Below are 18,161 nucleotides of genomic sequence, written 5' to 3'. Positions count from 1 at the left end.
CACTCCGAAAGCCCAACAGAGCATCCACATGAAGAAAAGGAGCCTGTGAGCTCAGGGGTTTATGAACTCCGGTCCAGGTTCAACAGACCCAGGGCAGCCCCCTGGGCCCTGAAATGACCACAGTACCTCCAGGGCCTGTGCCTAGCAGCAGTGAATGCCCAGTGCCCAAGCACACACTGAGGCCTTGGCATACTTCGAGGTCCTGGGACCCTGGTAATTCTCTGGAGGCTTCTGGGAAACTCCAGGAATGAGTAACAGAAATAGAGATTTTCCCTACAACCTGCTGGAAAGGGGGTTAGGGTAACAACTGAGTTAATAAAAATAAAGTTTTGTTTTGATTTTTCTTCTTTTATTTTTATTTAATTTCAAGTTAACTTATGGTATATTATTAGTTTCAGGGGTAGAATTTAACAGTTCATCAATTGCATATAACACCCAGTGCTCATTACATCAAATGCCATCCTGATTTTTCTTCTTAGACAGTTGAGTGTGTAGGCTGCGATTCATTCCCACTCAAAGTGGTTTGGCTGGATTTGAGAGGTACCATCAAAGAAAGGAACAAATGTTATTATCACCAAGCCTACTTTTTCAGGGTCTAAACCAAAGCTGTGGACTCTTAATTTATACCTTTGTTAATATAGCCTTCTGCATACACAAAGTCTTTCCCGGTTTCAATAAACATAAATTAAAATGATATGAATACAAGAATCGATATCCTTAAACCATGAAAGATAATTCACCTTAAAACAGCTTAGAACAAGTACTATCTGTTACTTTCTAGAAAGCTTGGCCAGCTTTCCAAGAGAAAACACTTAATTGTGATTCTATTTTAACTTTTCGTAAAGTAGAGGGCACTGAGCAAAATGTTCATCAACTTAGAAAGATAATTAACAATTCTGTTCATTTTCTGCCACTACAAGCCATGTGATGTTTTTATTTTTATATATGTATGGATCTGTAAATTTTATGCATGATTTCCTTTAGCATTCCTTGCCAAAAATAGTAAATGGTGGGTTCTCAAAGATTTCACTCTACAAGCTATGCCCCATCTTCAATATAATCCAAAACAAAATAAAACGCTGACCATCTAGAAATTTCTCTCCCCTCAAGTTTCTCTTCAGTGTTTGGAATTCCATTCCTGTATTAAAATTTAAGCATTGGCTACGAGTTTAACAGGGGAAGAAGGATTGTCAAAAATTTTTGCGTCCTGGGTTCAGGGAAGCAATGGAGGACCAATTACATAATTTTTTATTATCTAAAATTTGCTATTTAAAAGCACAAAAGAAGGGTGCCTGGATGGCTCAGTCAGTTGAACATCCAACACTTGATTTCAGCTCAGGTCATGATCTCAGGTTTGTGAGATCAAGCCCCACGTTGGGCTCTGCACTCAGTGTGGGGTCGGCTTGAGATACCCTCTCTCTCTCTCCCTCTACCCCTCCCCCCCAGCTCTCTCTCTCTCAAGTAAATAAATAAATCTTTAAAATAAATAAATAAAAGCAAAAAGAGGGATTTTGAACTCTTCTATTTTCTATATTCCACATAGGATTCCCTAGGGTTCTGGGACAAAAGGATTTGACATCTTAATTTGAAGCATACCATCTATTCCAATGATATCTAATGGAACTTTCTCTAAAGATGGAAATGTTCTAGATCCATGTTGTCTAATATGGTAGGCATTAGCCACATATGGATAGTTAGCACTTGATATGTGTTTAATGAGACTGAGGAATGGAAGTTTACATTTTATTTAATTTTTATTTTTATTTTAAGTTTAAACAGTCATAAATGGCTATCATGGCTACCATACTGGATAGCAAAGATCCAGAGAATCACAAACTATACATTTTTGGTGCGTTGAGAATAGGATTTCCATTTTAACTAAATATTTAGAGAAATTAGGAATATACCTCCTGTACTTCTAAAGAACTAAAGAGTTTTATCCTTGTTTAAAAGTAGCCTCTTCTTCAAAGTCCCATTTGCTTGACATTTGGTATTCCTTTACTCCAACCACCCAGCTCGTTAGGGATAATGGTGAGGTTTTGTACCACTATGGTATTCAGAATCCCTTACCCCATTGATAGCATAATCCAAAATTCACTTCTTAAACAGGACTATAAATTCAGAGTCAAACAAAACAAAAGGAATTCCAGCCACTCAACAGCTTTTTAAAAAATATCTCCTAAAAGTGAGAGTGCACTTTTTTTTTTTAATTTGGCAAAATGATTATAATCAATAAGGGCACTTTCACTGAGACTCCACTACAATTAATGTTGACTGTTTAAGTTCTAACAAGTAGTGGAACACTTCTAAATTAACAGGGGAATTATTCCACCAAGCAATTAGACTATTCTTAGGAAGTCAACTACAGAGAATGAGTCAAATTAGAGTATATTTTTTTATTCTCTTGCCTAAAAAAAACCAAACAACCTTCCAGCTGGTATGTTGTCATTTCACTTGGAGGAGTCAACCCAGCCTGTTTGAAAGGGTGAGCACCCTACTGAGTCATTATCTTCAGAGTTCCCTTAAGACCAGAGGGGGAATTTTCAATCAATTAAACTAGACTGGTCACACACACACACACACACACACACACACACACACACACGTAGAGTGTTGAAAAGAAAAATAGATATTCCTGAACTATTAAACACGCTCACACAAATACAGACTCACTAAGAGAAAGGAGGTATAAAGGATTATTTTTCAGACTATCAAAGTAAAGGGATTATAGTTATAACTTTGTTAATCACAAAACAGTGAATTAAGAGACAACATAGAATAATTGAAAGGACTCTGCAGACTTTCAGAGATTATATTTTACCTTTTAATTTCCAATTCTGCGTGACTTAAAAAATCACCTTGAACTTATATATGCCTCAGTTTTCCCATCTACAACATGAGGATACATTTTCATAGAATACCTTGACAATAACTGCTTTTAAAAATAATATATATGTGTATATGTATATATGTTGGCTAAACACATAATAATAAAAAAAGAAAAAAACTATATATATATATATATATAATTGTATTAGGTTTGACAAAGCAAATTTCTAAACAAATCCAAGGCGCTATTATGGTTAGCCAATAACATCTTTCATATTACATATTATAAAAGGATATAATTCATTCACATTCAAAATCCGTATTTACTCAGAGAATCCTCTTATAGCTGTAAAGCAGAAAATGGATCTTCAATACCCATCATTTCAAAGAATAACAAGATACAGTCTGTTTCTACTTAGAATAAAATTACGATGTTTTTGTATTTTTCTGCAACTTCTTTGTATCCAGTTCCCAGCCTAGCTCCTCTATTTATAAATATTCTTTTATAAAAAGCTCTGATAATAGACATTCTTCTTTATGCAGCATTTATTACTTTATAATCTGATTAATAGCATATCATAATGCATAAATTTACATGTGCAAAATTTATGTAGTGTGGAGTTTGAGTGTCATAGGATAAGAACGGAAGGCTAAATGAGCAGAAGCTCTCGTTGATGGCAGCTCTTTAAAATCAAATCTCTTTGTTTTCAAGCAAGAGTTTGTTGCCTATGAACATTGCATGGCAGTGTCAATATCTTAAAACATCATCAACTTTCTATTACAAAGACAGGAATCCAGGAATTAACGGCCTTTTTATGTTTCAGGCCGATGTGGGGAGCAGACTAACATAACACATCTTCAGGCACTTTATCAATAGAACACGATTTTGACTTTTCCTCAGAAATGCAAAACTGTCACAAGAAATGTAAATTGCCCAAACATGGCTAGGCCAGAATACCTATGGAAGGGCACTGGGTTCAGGGCCTAAACAAGAGATCCAGGCCAGGAAGCCAGGATTTTTCAGTTGGCGACCACCCTACTGAACTGCTCTCCAGTCAGTGTCCAGAAGAAAAGAGAGGATTCTTCCCTCAGAATCTCAGAAATCAGACAGCCTTGCCTGTGCACTGTTTATTCTCTGACTGGAGAAACAAGAACAAAATCTACTTTACCATTTCCTCCTTCTTGGTTTACTAGTCTCCTTCGAGAGAGAAGATGTACAGTGGAACCAATGTGGAAAGGAGAGAACTGAGCTTCTAGGCCGGCTCTGTAGGTCCCTAGTTATGGAACACGGGCTACTCCAGTGTTTGGTCTCTCTAATCCTCAGGGCCTCATCTGTTGAAGGGCACGATAGACCCGATTGTGTCTTCCGGTTTCAAAATTCTATGACTGAACATTTTCAATCAGCGCTTCTCCGTGAGAAAACCAGAAGGCAGCCTGGACACACGACATACGGATCGTCTCAGCCCTCCAGGAGGCCAGCTAGTTTATCCCCTTCAGCTCTGAGCCGTCTTGTTTCTTTAATCCAGGGTGGCATAAAATTATTACGATTTCTCTATGTGTTCGAAGACATAGAGAACAGCCAGAAAGCACTGCTTTTAGGGAACTTAAGGGAAACCGCCTCCCTGGTGAATCAACACTACCTTTCCCAGCTGTTGTTCTGGTGATCATCAATAATTTGCACGTAACTAGCATCCTAGATGGGCAGAGGAGAGGATCCAAGTGCTCTGAACCGCACACACAGCAGCAGCGAGGACAGTGAGCACTGTTCCCTAAAGCCCACCATTAATAAAAGGTAGCTGCTTGGACTGTAATTATGGCATCCTTGCTACCCAAACTTGAAGCTTTTATGGGGCTTATGCAATTAACTACTTAAATGCATCGTAACACTAGCTTCTCTGACAGCAAAGTATTGATTTTTTAATCATTTCCAAGTCTCTTCTAGCACAAATAAATGTACTACAGTTACAGTTAATGCACTGTGTACATGCATTAAATGCTGGTGTGACACAATTTATTATTTTGTGATATATAGAACTGAAGTTTGGCTTCTCAGAAATTAGCATCACCGATCCAATATCAGTATGGAAACTACCATTGTCCTTGATACTCCAAATCCTCTAACTTCAAAAAGCTAGAGACCTTTGTTAATAGGATAGTTAGGCTTTAAAAAAGAAAAGGAGGGAATGCTGGATATAAATCTTTTATATATGTCAGTGTAGGAGAAAATTAAAAATAGTCTAACAGAGAAGATACAGTTTATATTTTCCTAAAGGTGTCACTGTGGGACCTATGGCAACTTTGTTCAGATAAGTTTTTGTCTATTTAATTTCTTTCCATGTACTTTATTTAGGGTACATCAATCACAATATTTTACATACTGCAGTCTCTCTGATCCAGCCAATTTTTACATATTCTAATTGTGTTGTTTTAACGCCTTTCTGTCGATAACACATTACAAAGCTCAGAGACTGTTTTAAAACGTATGATTTCTGCATGCCAAATAGGCCAGCAGAGCCCCTAGTAAAGTGGTGTATCTGAATGCAGACCTGGAGACAGAGGTCATTACGTGTTTCACCAACAAGCCTTTTCCTTGGGTGCATCCACACATTCATAATTAAAGTTGGTGAGTAGAAAGCAGTTAATTTTGTTTTGTTAGAAATAATATCATTTTAGTTTTAGCATCTAAGACAGATGCCAGCATTTCACTCCGAACAGATGGTAATTCCATCTAATAGTGCATCTCTGTATTAGTAAGGTCTGTTGTGTATACAAACAGTAATAAACAGTAGGTAAGGATCAAAATAAATTTTAATTGTTGACATTAAATTCTGGCAGCCACAGTTCTAAGGCTGCAATATTCCTTTTTCAAATCTGTCAGATTTACTAATGCCGCAAAAGCTTTGCCGAAAGCTGCCACGTCCCAGTTTCAGTGGAATGGTTTTTGCATGCCACCAGTTACGGATCTCTGCACCACGTTATCTGTTCCCATACACTGAAATGATTGTTCAAGAACAACATGGAACTGGTCCTACCATCCATGTGATGATCAGCCAGGATTCCTTTTAGAATGTTCCTGAAGGACGGAGCATTTCATTAAGAGGTTAGTATAAGATGCTACACCCAAATTGCTACATGATGCGTTAACAGTATTTCTACAGCCCCTTTCCCACCCTGCTCTGTAAGGGTCTCCCATTCAATATTCATTTTATTCTCTTCACAAATCTGGGCATTCCTGAACTTCTCTGAAAGTGACATCATTCCTTTCATTTCGTTTGCTTTGCCGGAGTCTGAAGGATTTCCCTGACACTCAGAGCTACCAGCAGCTGCGCTCTTCCATAGGCTTTGCTGTGGATCAAGTGTGCCAACAAGCACCAGTTTGGGCCTGATAATGCCTCCAGCGATCTGGTATTACAAGTAGTAGCCGCTATTTATTTTGGAAAGCTGCCATGTTAAAAAAAAAATCATTAAAAAGCCCAGTTTGGCATTCAGGTGACTGTTCAATAACAAACATGCTTTGCAATCTTATTTCTTTAAAAAAATGGATGTATTTTTTTTAATCATGAAAAATATATTGCTTCCACCATATGGGACAACCAACGACTCACCAACCGATTTAAGATGCAGCATATTGAGCTGACCATATGTTACAGTGCTGTTGAATGGCTGAGTGATTCATGCCCGTCACATTCTAGTATATCAATTAAAGCTCCTTGAAGTCTGCATGATTTGTGTCTCTGTTATTAAACCCTGCTAATTCATCCCACTTACACATCTGTTATAAATCTCTAGGAGTGCTGCATGATTCATGGCAATCTGTGAGCATGCTACAGCAAATTCTTCTCCTTGTAATTAACAGTAAATTGTTTTACTGCCATGCAATGAATTTTTCAGTTATATTGCAAATGAACTCCTAAATGTGCGGTTCTTTCTTAAGAACTGACTTATATCATTAGGCAATTAAAAAGTATTGCTTTGAACCAAAAGCTTTTAATCAAGAGAAATACAACTTAAACATTGCTTAAGAGCCACGGAAAGTTGACATGTTGGTTAAAAGTGTAAAATAATTTCTGTTATCGAAAGAGCAAAACAAACAAACAAAACCCGCAGCGTACTCAGGATTTCATGGATGCTGAGACACAGACCTGCTCCCTGGAAACACTCAGCGAGACAAGTTTGCACAGATACTGTTTATCTTCGAAGTTACTTAAGTCATCTGTCATTACCAAATTTCTCAGATTGCTTTACACTTCTCTAATTGTAAAACAGTGCCTTTATTCTTGAAATAAATAATTGGATAATTAGCCAAGTTGAATCATCAGAGGATTCCAGGGCTGTTCAAGTGTTCTTGTCAAAGGTGAAGTAAATTCATTTCAGCTCGCCTCGCAGCTCTTCGAAGAGGCTTTGATTTTTTTTCCCCACTTTCTTGGCAGCAGCTTCAGATTCATGAGTCCATACATCAAGTCAGTAGTTTAACAACAAATGGAATTAAATTCAAAGAAGGGAAACTAATTGAAGGACAGCAACAAAAGTGTTTGGTAATGTGCTTTTTAATATGGCATGCCACATTTGCATGATAATTTTTCCTTTTTAGCATGGAGCAGAAAGTGACTAGCTTAATGAGGGATTATTCAAGACAGGAACGAACAAAATGCATTCATAACTAAGAACAAAGATTGTATTATGAAACAAAAACAGGCAACCTCAGAGAAGTAACTGGATGATTGGTTTATGCATTATGAATAAAAAGATAGAAAAATATTTATATTAGTATTCACTAATGACTATATATACAAGATTGTTGTAATTAAAATTATAAATTAACATATTAAGAGTGCTTGTTTAATCACTCTGGGTCCTATTCGCAATGAAAAGACTCACGTACCTGCATGCGAACAATGTGTGTTTTCAACTGAGCTGCAAACAGCCTATATATTTTACTTTGGATTCAGAGAAAAACCTTAATGCACCACTAATTACTTGCTTAATGGGAGATGGGCACTTCTAAGCTGGTAGCGTAGAGGTCAATTTATGACAGGCAAAGGAAATACACATCATTCACCCAGGAATGGAGCTCCAGAAGGAATTTCCCTTAAGAAAGGTTTAAGCTGTGCTGAATTCACGAAGTGTGGAAGCACACAAATTTCCTACATTGGAAGGGTAATCTTAAAATAAAAAAAAACAACAAGCACTCTAACAGGGCTGGGGCCATTCGTTCACCACCCTCAGACACCCAAAAGCAACTCCTGCGCCACCAAAGACCCCGCTTGGAGACTGTGCTACGTACAGAGAGAAGCTCAGCTGCTCCTGGGCATACCCCTCCCGGCAGATCAGGTCTCAGGTTTGTCTGGGGCACAACACTAAAGGAGCAGCAACACAGTATTCTGGATGAAATGTACTGATTTTAATCATATCCCTCACTGAAAAAATACTTAAAACAAGAGCAAACTGTAATTCTCAAGCTTTCTAATGAAAGCCAGATAAATCTTTACAAGTATCTTTTTGATTTCTGTGACTAAGATTTAAGGAGGAAATATGCTTTCGTGAATCAAGGTTTTGAAAAGGCTGTACACTACTCCTAACTTTTGGTGCTCTTTTGCAAAGTTTCTGAATGGTCACTGGCTTCTTTCAATCTCCCATAATGAATTCATGTGAACTACATTTACACTTTAGAGTTAATTCCCTACACATCCATTAGAATTAGTTGCAGTAATATATTCCCTCCGAATCGCAATATTATGACTGGAAGAAACGGGGGGCAGGAAGAATCCTAAAGCTGCAAGTCAACTTTTATTCCTTCCCTACAGCAAACCTGTTGACTCCTCAAAGGGATTGATCTTCTCATTGTTTCTTTCTATGACTTAGTATCTAGGAGTTATATCCAGATGTTTAATCTTAAAATCTTAGAAGAAAACTTCCATTTACTGAACATAAACCTTGTAAGAAAGATACTGGATCTGTAATTGCTGGGCTTTTCCTTATATTCCAACAGAAACAAGTAAGTTCATTCTTACTGATCTTTAAAAAGACATTTAAAATGATGTCTTTTAAAATAAATCAAATAGCAAGCAAAAATTATTTTTCCATACTTTTGTCATGTAAGTGACTTTATTCTCTGCTTGGCAAAAGAAGAATCAGAGTTCTGACCAAATGTATTACAGGATTAAGAAATAAACATTTTCCCAGGAGAACACTAAAATAACTTTTCCTTCAGAAATGAAAGCATTTTACACAGAAACAAAAGACTATGGACTCTAAGAAACAAACTGAGGGTTCTAGAGGGGAGGGGGTTGGGGGGATGGGTTAGCCTGGTGATGGGTATTAAAGAGGGTACGTACTGTATGGAGCACTGGGTGTTATATGCAAATAATGAATCATGGAACACTACATCAAAAACTAATGATGTAATGTATGGTGATTAACATAATAAAAAAGTTAATGTATTGCTTTTAAGGGAAATTAGGTAGAAGGAAAATTTTGGCAAAGAATGAAAAACAATTTTAAATTTACACATTTAAATGTACACATTTAGAACATTTTAAATTTACCATTACATCTTCTCCTGCAACTGCTCAGTCCTTCACATTCCAGCTTCTGCTTCAACCACACTAGAGTTCTCCCCAAAGGGACACCAATGCCACCTTCCTTGTAGATCACATTCCTCTTGCTTTGCCTAGAGTACATGATACTACTCTTCCCTTAACTTTTCTAATACTGTTCCCTCAAATTCTGACCATTTCTCTACTTTACTTCTCCTTTCTCTTTCTCCCAAAATAAGAGCATTCACTAAGATCCGAACTTTTATTTTGTATTTTCTCTGCTTTCACTAATTCATTACCATCCACAGTTTTAGTTTTATCTATATGCAATAATTACAAAGCCTGTATCATTGTTAAGCCCCGGATTTGCATTTTCTGCTACAGGCTCCTTATAATTGTCATGGATGTGTCTCTATCAAAGCAAACTTAAACTCATGGGTTTATTTCTCCCATGTGCTCTTTCTTCATCTTTCTCATTATCTTTAACGGCATCACCATGGGTCTGCAATATTTACTGTCATCTTCAATTCTTCCTTCTTTTTAACCTGTGGATTTCTCTTCCTTGGTCTACCTGCATTCCCTTCCTTCAATCTTTACTTCTATTCATCTGACTTACTCCCTCCCTGCCTCTTAGAAAAGTCTACCAGACTCTATTTGCACACTCTCTTCTAGTCTATTCTACATGCTACTGCCAGAGAAATTTTCATAAACCCCAGTTTTCATCCCATCGGTACCTGGAACAGTGCTAGTCTCTAAAATAGTGACTAGGATGGCATGTGTCCAGTAAATACCTACCCAAATCCTAACCAATCCTTTAGAGTCCACTTCAAATGCCATTTCATCTGAGATAACTTCCCAATCTCCCAAATCAAATATCCCATATTCTATCTTCCCATAGCTTTCTTTTGTCCTTTATCCAGTGCCCCCAGGTGTTAACCCTACCTGTTGTATGTCAGCATCTTCATGCAGGCACCATTAAGGTGTCTTTGAATTATCTTTGAATCCCCCATAGTGCCCTAAATAGGTCAGCCCTTATTAGATGCTTATGGAATTGAGCATTCACAACAAAATACAGTAACTATATGATTATGGCACATTATTAACTGTATGCTGCAAACAACAAATTTGAAATCTGTAGTTTTTGAGCAAAATTTTGAAATACTTGTCATAATTCTGAATGGCGTGTCCTTACAGAACTGAAAAATAATGCTTTTAGACTTTAGCACTCCTACAGTTTATTTTTATAATATACTCCTTAGTTTCGGGACTCTGCACTGTTTCATTTGTGTTATAATAGTGTATGGAAGCAAAGTTGTAAAATAACCTTTTAGATTTTGATAATATTAGAAATTTTATAACATTTACATTGTGACAGAGTGAGAATAATCATGATAAAAATAACAATTTTTACTGAGGATTTACTCTGTGCTGGGCACTGCTTTAAATATTTAGCTTTCTTAATCCTCATGAACCCTATAAAATAGGTTATCCTTAGTTTTAAATTGGAAAATCGAGCCACAGAAGTCCCGTAGTTTACTTAAGGTCATACAGTTAGTAGATGGCAGAGCCCCAAATTTAAACCCTGGCATCTTCCCCAAACATATGAATAAGTCGATTTTTTTTTTAAAGTCGATTAATTTGTGCATCTCATGGCTTTCAGAGACTATGAGAAGTTTCCAAGTTCTATCTTTCAAGGATAAAGAGGCAGAATTCAGAGGACTTAGATTAGTTTCATTTCACTACTTTTCCAGTGGACAGGAGTGGTCTTCAGGATCCTCACCAGTAGCTAAAATGGGAACTGCACAGCACACTCAGCTGTGGCTTCTTCCGTGTCCCAGAAACCAGTTACTACAACCAAGGTGGATGCTGTTAACACACTTGTTATCACTGGTGTGTTGACCAGGCAGCATCTGTTGCACAGACATTTGTCTTGCTTTTCTCTTCCCGTCCCCCGGGTCCATCTAATCTCGTTAGTTTGTTTCCATGAAAAGACAGACTGAATCTCATCTATAGGAGAGTGCCTGTACTAGCAGTAGAAACTGTGGCATGTGAGGTACAGGTGGGAGGTGCTGTAGGATGCAGCGTGGGAGAGGGACTTGAGGGAAGGCTTGCTACTGAAAATGTTATTGGAAGTGATGTCATGAGGAAGAGGAATTAGACTAAGGACAGCCCCCAAGGGAGTAGAAGGAGACTGCTGAATAGAGGCCACAGAGAGATATTCTGGATCAATGTAAGAAATCATCATTTGAAAGAGGTCTCTAAACTTGGATTTGCCTGAGAAGCAGTAGCTCCCCTACCGCTAAAGGCATCAAACATGAGTTGGATATACACTTGGGAAGAATGTTACATAGAATATACTATTATTGTCTAGAAAGTTCCACTGGATGACTTTTGTTTTGAAGATTTTATTATTTATATACTTGAGAGAGAAAGAGAGAGAGTGGAGGGAAGAACAGAGGGAGAGGGACAAGCAGACTCTGCGCTGAGTGCGGTGCGCTGAGTGCGGAGCCCGGTCCGGGGCTTGATCCCACGACCCCAAGATCACAACCCAAGCCGAGATCAAGAGTCCCACGCTCAAACAACTGAGCCACCCAGAAGCCCCACACTAGATGACTTTTAAGTGTTTTACAACCCTGGGAAGTCATGATTTCAGTTCCGCTCACCCACATGATTGGGATCCCTCTATTCTCTACTATAACTCAGGCCAGTTTTCAACTTGTGTTGTTTCTATTTTTACTTTTCTCCAGCCTGCAAGACAGATTCCTCTTCTTTGTTCTCTAGCCCCAAACTATATCATTTTCCAGAAGGACACAGGGAGCCTGCCTCCATTATCCATATTCAGTAACTCTCTAATAATCTAATATACAAAAATAAATAAATAAACAGTGTTATAGGAGAGTGGTATTTTATGCACTCTAGGTATGCCATAAATGTATGCATACATATGAAACACATATAAATATATAAAAACACAAAGAGTTCAGTTGTAGAGGTAATAAAACATAGTTCCTTAGAATTAGGGACTCATTCTCATTGATGGAAAATTTGAAGAAACAAAATTACTTGGATGAAATTATTTGAGCCAAACAAGTTTTTCCAGAACTAAAACAAGACAAAACAAAACAATAGAATTGGACCTGAATACAGTTAGGGAAAAGGCATAGGGAATATTTTTATAGCTAAATATGTTTGCATAATATCTGTCATTCATCTAGGAGTCTCTTAACCTTCTCACATCTGGACATTTTCTTAAGGAGGACCAAGCCTTGCTTGATTGCAGACAGAAAAACTGATGTGAAAATATACTAACTGCTGAGTAATTGAGTTATGTAGGTGTTAGTGATACATGTAATCAAGGTCGTATGAATCTAGTTTGCTCTAAGTAAAGCAAGCCAAAAATTTATACAAACCATTTCCTACTAAGATCTTACTTGATCACCAGTCTTTTATTTGAATTTCACAGACTTAGGAGCTTCTTATTAATAACAAAATAATTAATAATTACACTACTGCCTATCCAATAAAGGCAAAATATGACACCAGGGCAACCCAGTAATTCCTGGATGTCTACCTTTAACCCCACAGGGCAGGCATGAGTAGATCCAAAGCCCACAAAAAGGGTCAGGAAGAAGCATCCTGAGCCTCATAAGAAGCCACCTGAGCACTTCTAACTGTCAGAACATCGCTAGGACCTAGGGTGGTTGCTGAGCCCTGGAGTTGCTCTGCATCTAATTATATTTCTTATTATGGCACAGGTGCAACTCAGGGCTCCCATGGACCTCTTAAACCTCAGCTCATTTACTTATTTTTTGTTTGTTTAAAAATGTCAATAGAGGTAGCAATCAGAGTTAGTGACTGGGGAGCAGGAGAAACCAGAAAAGACAAGTATTACGTCCAAACTAGAGAAGGTATTGAGCTTTATAGGTGTTTGTTTATAAAGACACAATATATTTTTCGTGTCCATTAAAACTTGCTTACCTGCTGCTAATGTCTGTCCTGTTCCTGACGCACTGGTTACACAACCAATTGAGTTGCAGAGAGAAATAGTAAAGTTGTATATCCTATAAGGTTTTAGTTCTTTTACAATATAAGACAGTTCTTGGGATTTAGCAGTGTACAACACCTTCAAGGCAAAAAAAAAAAAATCAGGTAATAGATAAACAGTGTGAGAAATATAATCTTGGCAGTCAAGAATCCATGAATCCAGTCATGTTCTATGAATTCAGACAGAGGAATTATTGCCAACCACTATTAGGAAAGGGATTTTTTTTGAAGAGTCTCAACAAGCTAGGATTTAATTGATAATTGTACAATCACACTGTTTTATGAGGTAATAATCCAGTTCCTGAGTGGATAAATGAGGAAACCAAGTTATTGCCTCATAAAGCAGCATGGTGGTATGTTTATTGTCACCAATGGCAGAGATAAAGGATGGTGACATTGTCATTGTTATCATGAAAAAGTCCAAATAAAACCATGGGGCTTGTTCAAAACTAACCCTGCATAGTAATGCCCACATGTTATTTGATGGAGCTAGTACAGAAAAATGTCACTATGTTAAATCAAATTAACATCATTTTCTTGAAAGAAAAAAAAAAAGCCACAAAAGAAAAAGGAAAACAAGTAAACACATTACTGAGCATCCACATGAGGTCAATTCTCAATTATCTTTCTTATACAAATAAGCATATGCAGATTAGATCAAACAGTTACATTTTTTGAAATATTGTCTTTATCACACAATTTCAAATGAAAACAGCAGATTTGAGCAAAGGAGACTGAGAGGAACTCCATAGTCCATAAACAAATAATTAAACGACAATCACTGAGCATTGGTACCATCATTACAACTAGAAATGACCAAAAGCAACCATATAAGTTTACTTAGTTTATAGATACAAAAAGCACTGGAAATTATATTCAGAAAAAAAGTCATTAAAACAAAGAGTATGACACCAAGCATTAGTATAAAACTTTTTTTCTAAGGGATGTTGATATATTCATATCAAATAATCTCTCATAAATATAAATGCAGGTAACTGTAAAGGTTAGTAACATTTGAAGTAATTGTCTAGATATTTTCACTGTAGAAGTAAGATAAAACTCATTCAGAATATTTGCCTGGGTATTGACTTTAAAATTTCATGACCTAAATGAGTAGTTCTAGAAAGCAGTGTGAATGGAATATAAACAATATCATATATAAAATAATTTTCAGAAATAAAGGTAACTTCAAAGATTCTAAAAATCTAGGAATAATTTAAAAACTTTGGTACTATTTCCTCACAATTACATTTAGAAATCAGAAAAACATCAAACACCAGATTATAAATCCTTTATGTTTCTAATTCTAGAGTTGTTATTGAGGGATTGAGGATATACAATTTTCTGTTCTGTGCAATGTGATTTAAGATTTTCTAAGAAAAGTAAAACATTGAAATGAGTAGAATTTACTGAATATTGCTATACAATTTATGCCATTTAGAACAATCCTGGTGGGATTAATGTAGACTTTTAGAAAATGGAATTGTTCTCCAGATAAAATATAATAAAGTGTTTCTTATTTTAAGGAAAATGTGGTAAAAATATACAGCGGAATATTATGCAGTCATAAAAAGGGTTGAGATCATGCCATTTATGACAACATGGATGAACCTAGAGGAGGATCTTATGCTAAGTAAAATAAGCCAAACTGAGAAAGACAAATACTGTATGATTTCACTCATATGTGGAATCTAAAAAACAAAACAAATGAATAAACAAACAAACAAAAAGCAAAACCAGACCTGCAAATATTGAGAACAAACCAGCGGTTGCCAGAGGGAAGGTGTGGGGAGGATGGACAAAATAGGTGAAGGAGAGTGGGAGACACAGGCTTCCCAGTTATGGAATCAATAAGTCATGGGAATAAAAAGGCACAGCATAGGGAATATGATTAATGTTATTGTAACAGCATTGTGTGGCGACAGGTGGGAGCTACATTTATGGTGAACATAGCATAACATATACAGAAGTTGAATCACTATGTTGTACACCTGAAACTAATTTAATATTGTATCAACTATACTCAAATTTAAAAAAAAATTAAAAATGAAGTATTTCCTATTTCATTTAGGATGTTGCATCATTTTTTTTTTGAGCAAACTATTCTGTGGAGCAAGAATATAAAATGAAATATAACAAGAAATAGAAAATGTAGATTAGTACTAATTTTGATGGACTTTTACTTCTCTACAGATAGTTGTTATAAATTACATGATTTTAAAAAAACATTTACCTTAAAACTTGGGGCACATAAAATCATCACACAGATAAACTTTGTCTTTATCATATATTTAGTCATTTTATAAGATTTAAAGGACCAATTTAATCGAAAAATTTCTTTGAGATAAATCTTTAAGGAGGTGGAGAGAATTCTGTAGAAGCTTGAAATCCTACACTGATAATATCACCACTTCTATATATTTCCTTGCCGCATTCTTAGTCAATGTTTCTGTAACAATTATTTACAGTAGGCTTTCCCTAGAAATTTTGGCTATTTTTTTACCAAGCTTATGACAAGACACACTCAGGCCAGTGTGGATACAAATTTAATTATTGAGAAGATGAAGATTCTGACTTTGCCACTCTTGATTTCACTTTCTTGAATATATGATTAGGTAGATAGATATTTGTAGGGTGAGAAAGCGTAAGAAAGAGAATAAAGTGGCATATCTATATCCTTATTTCAACTCAGCCACAAAGAAAGGACTTTTCAACAAAAAAGATGCATATACATAATTTTTGTCACTAATAAAAAAGAAATATTTTCCTGCTCCACTGAATGATAAAATTATCTTTTTAAAAGTTTAATGTAGTCCTATCCCATTAATAATGATCACTAGTAGGACCTAATATTGTCAAGCACTTTAAACTCCACAAAAATCATGTAGATAAGCAGAAATTGTTTTCCAGTTTTACAGATGAGTAAAACCTGAAGTGCAGAGATGTGTGGATGGCTAGCAATTGGCAGAAGTGGAATATGAACAAATAGGTTGACTTCTAAGGCTATATTTTTAGGAACTATGTTTTTTTTTTTCTTATTTTGTTTCTTAGACTAGAATACCATATTGCAAGTAATAGTTGCTCTGAAGCTATGTTTTATGAAGAAAGAATAGTCTACAAAGCAAAAACATAGCAAAAACAGTAACAATGATAAATACGGTATAACATTAAGGACCAAACAAAGCAGTTACAGCTGTAAATTTACCTTAAATTTTATGATACACTGGATTGGTAGACTAACTCATTTAAGTTACAAGATATGTGTAAGGCTACCTCTGTGTTTATCACCCGAGACAGAGGCAAATTAGTCAGCACTTATTTCCAGGCTAATGAAAAAGTAAAACAAGGAATCATAAATTATTTATTGGTTCTTCTTCTAGCTTTGTGTTGTAAACATGCTCTGTCTACTGAAAAGCCTCAGAAATATTGGCAAACCTATTGGTAATGGGTTGAAGAGGGTCTCTCAAAAATCCTTGTTTGCCTAGTACCTCAGAAAGTGATCTTATTTGGAAACTGGGTCTTTGCAGATATAATTAATTAAACCATCATGGAGTTAAGGTGGGTCTTAAGTACAGGGATATATTTATAGAAGAAAGGAGAGGGATACACAGATACAAAGAGACCCCAACACAGAGACGAAGGCCATGTGAAGACAGGCAGAGACTGGAGTTATGCTGCCACAAACCAAGGAACACAAGGAGCTACCAGAAGCTGGAAGAGGCAAGGAAGGAATCTCCTGGACAGCCTTCAGAGGGAAAATGGCCCTGCCAACACTTTGATTTCAGACTCTGGCCCTCCATTAAAAAAATAAATTTCTGTTGTTTTACATCACTTAGTTTGTGGTTAATTTGTTATTGCAGTCCCAGGAAACTAATACAATGGGGTACAAAGGTCTGGCTCCTTGACTTCTTTAGGACAACCTGATAGTTTCATTTCAGCCCCAGAACCACCCACAGGATCAACTTAGACCCTTTTGTTACTGCATCACAATTCAGCTTCTTATTCTTCTCAACCCTGCAACTCTTACTACTTTCCATGTGTTGTTTCTGAGAGCACTCCCCAATAAACATGTACTCAATCCTCTCCACAGCATCTGTTTCCCAGAGAACCTGACCTAAGTAACAGCAGGAGTGCCCTAGGAAGGAGACTCTCAAATGATATTTTGGAGTTGGATCACCAACCAGCTGACTGCCAAAGAGAACCTCAACACAGGTAGTGGGTGGAGTACTGATGGCCCCTAGCATACACCAGTGGTGCAATTCTTAAACTCATTAGTGGTGAACTGGATGATTTACCAGTAGAAGGAAGTTCACTGGTTTGGTGGAACTGGAAATTATATGGACTACTTTAGGGAAAGTAGTAATTTTTAGGACTGTGGAATCAAGTAGCTCTTGCTGCTGGGTGCTATTAATGCATTGAAGAAAGACAAGATCAGAAGGTCATCAATTCAAGGCAAACTGTGAAAACCACCTTGGCAGTATTGGTTCTCCAAATTAATAACATCCTATTAAATAAATCAGAGAAGCAAGACATGGCAGATATACAGAGGTCTTGGTAAGTACTATATGCTCCAAAGAATGAGAGATCAAGTTTTTTAAAATTAAGGGTCTGCCACATCAGTAAAATTTTTAGGGGTCCAGTAGCCTGAGACATGCTAGGTCATCCCTTTCAAAGTAAAGGTCAAATTATTGCATCTTGCCCTTACCACTAGTAGGAAAGAAACAGAATGTCTGGCAGGCCTTCTTACATTCT

The 18,161-nt window shown here is 36.7% G+C and overlaps 1 protein-coding gene across 1 annotated transcript in view; it reads right to left on the bottom strand.

The window, feature by feature from the left end:
• The window catches only part of USH2A (usherin), a 707,317-nt gene that overhangs the window by 492,115 nt on the left and 197,041 nt on the right, over positions 1-18,161 (bottom strand). Inside the window, exon 19 of the mRNA XM_025892244.1 lies at positions 13,344-13,488. Within this exon, the coding sequence (XP_025748029.1) occupies positions 13,344-13,488 (145 nt within the window). The remainder of the gene's footprint in view (positions 1-13,343; positions 13,489-18,161) is intronic.

This window comes from Callorhinus ursinus, unplaced genomic scaffold, assembly GCF_003265705.2.
Source record: "Callorhinus ursinus isolate GAN/ISIS: 27379988/994484 unplaced genomic scaffold, GSC_fseal_2.0 scaffold54, whole genome shotgun sequence".
Lineage (NCBI taxonomy): Eukaryota > Metazoa > Chordata > Mammalia > Carnivora > Otariidae > Callorhinus > Callorhinus ursinus.
Note: the sequence above shows the minus strand (reverse complement) of the source record. Positions and strands in the feature narration are given on the sequence as shown.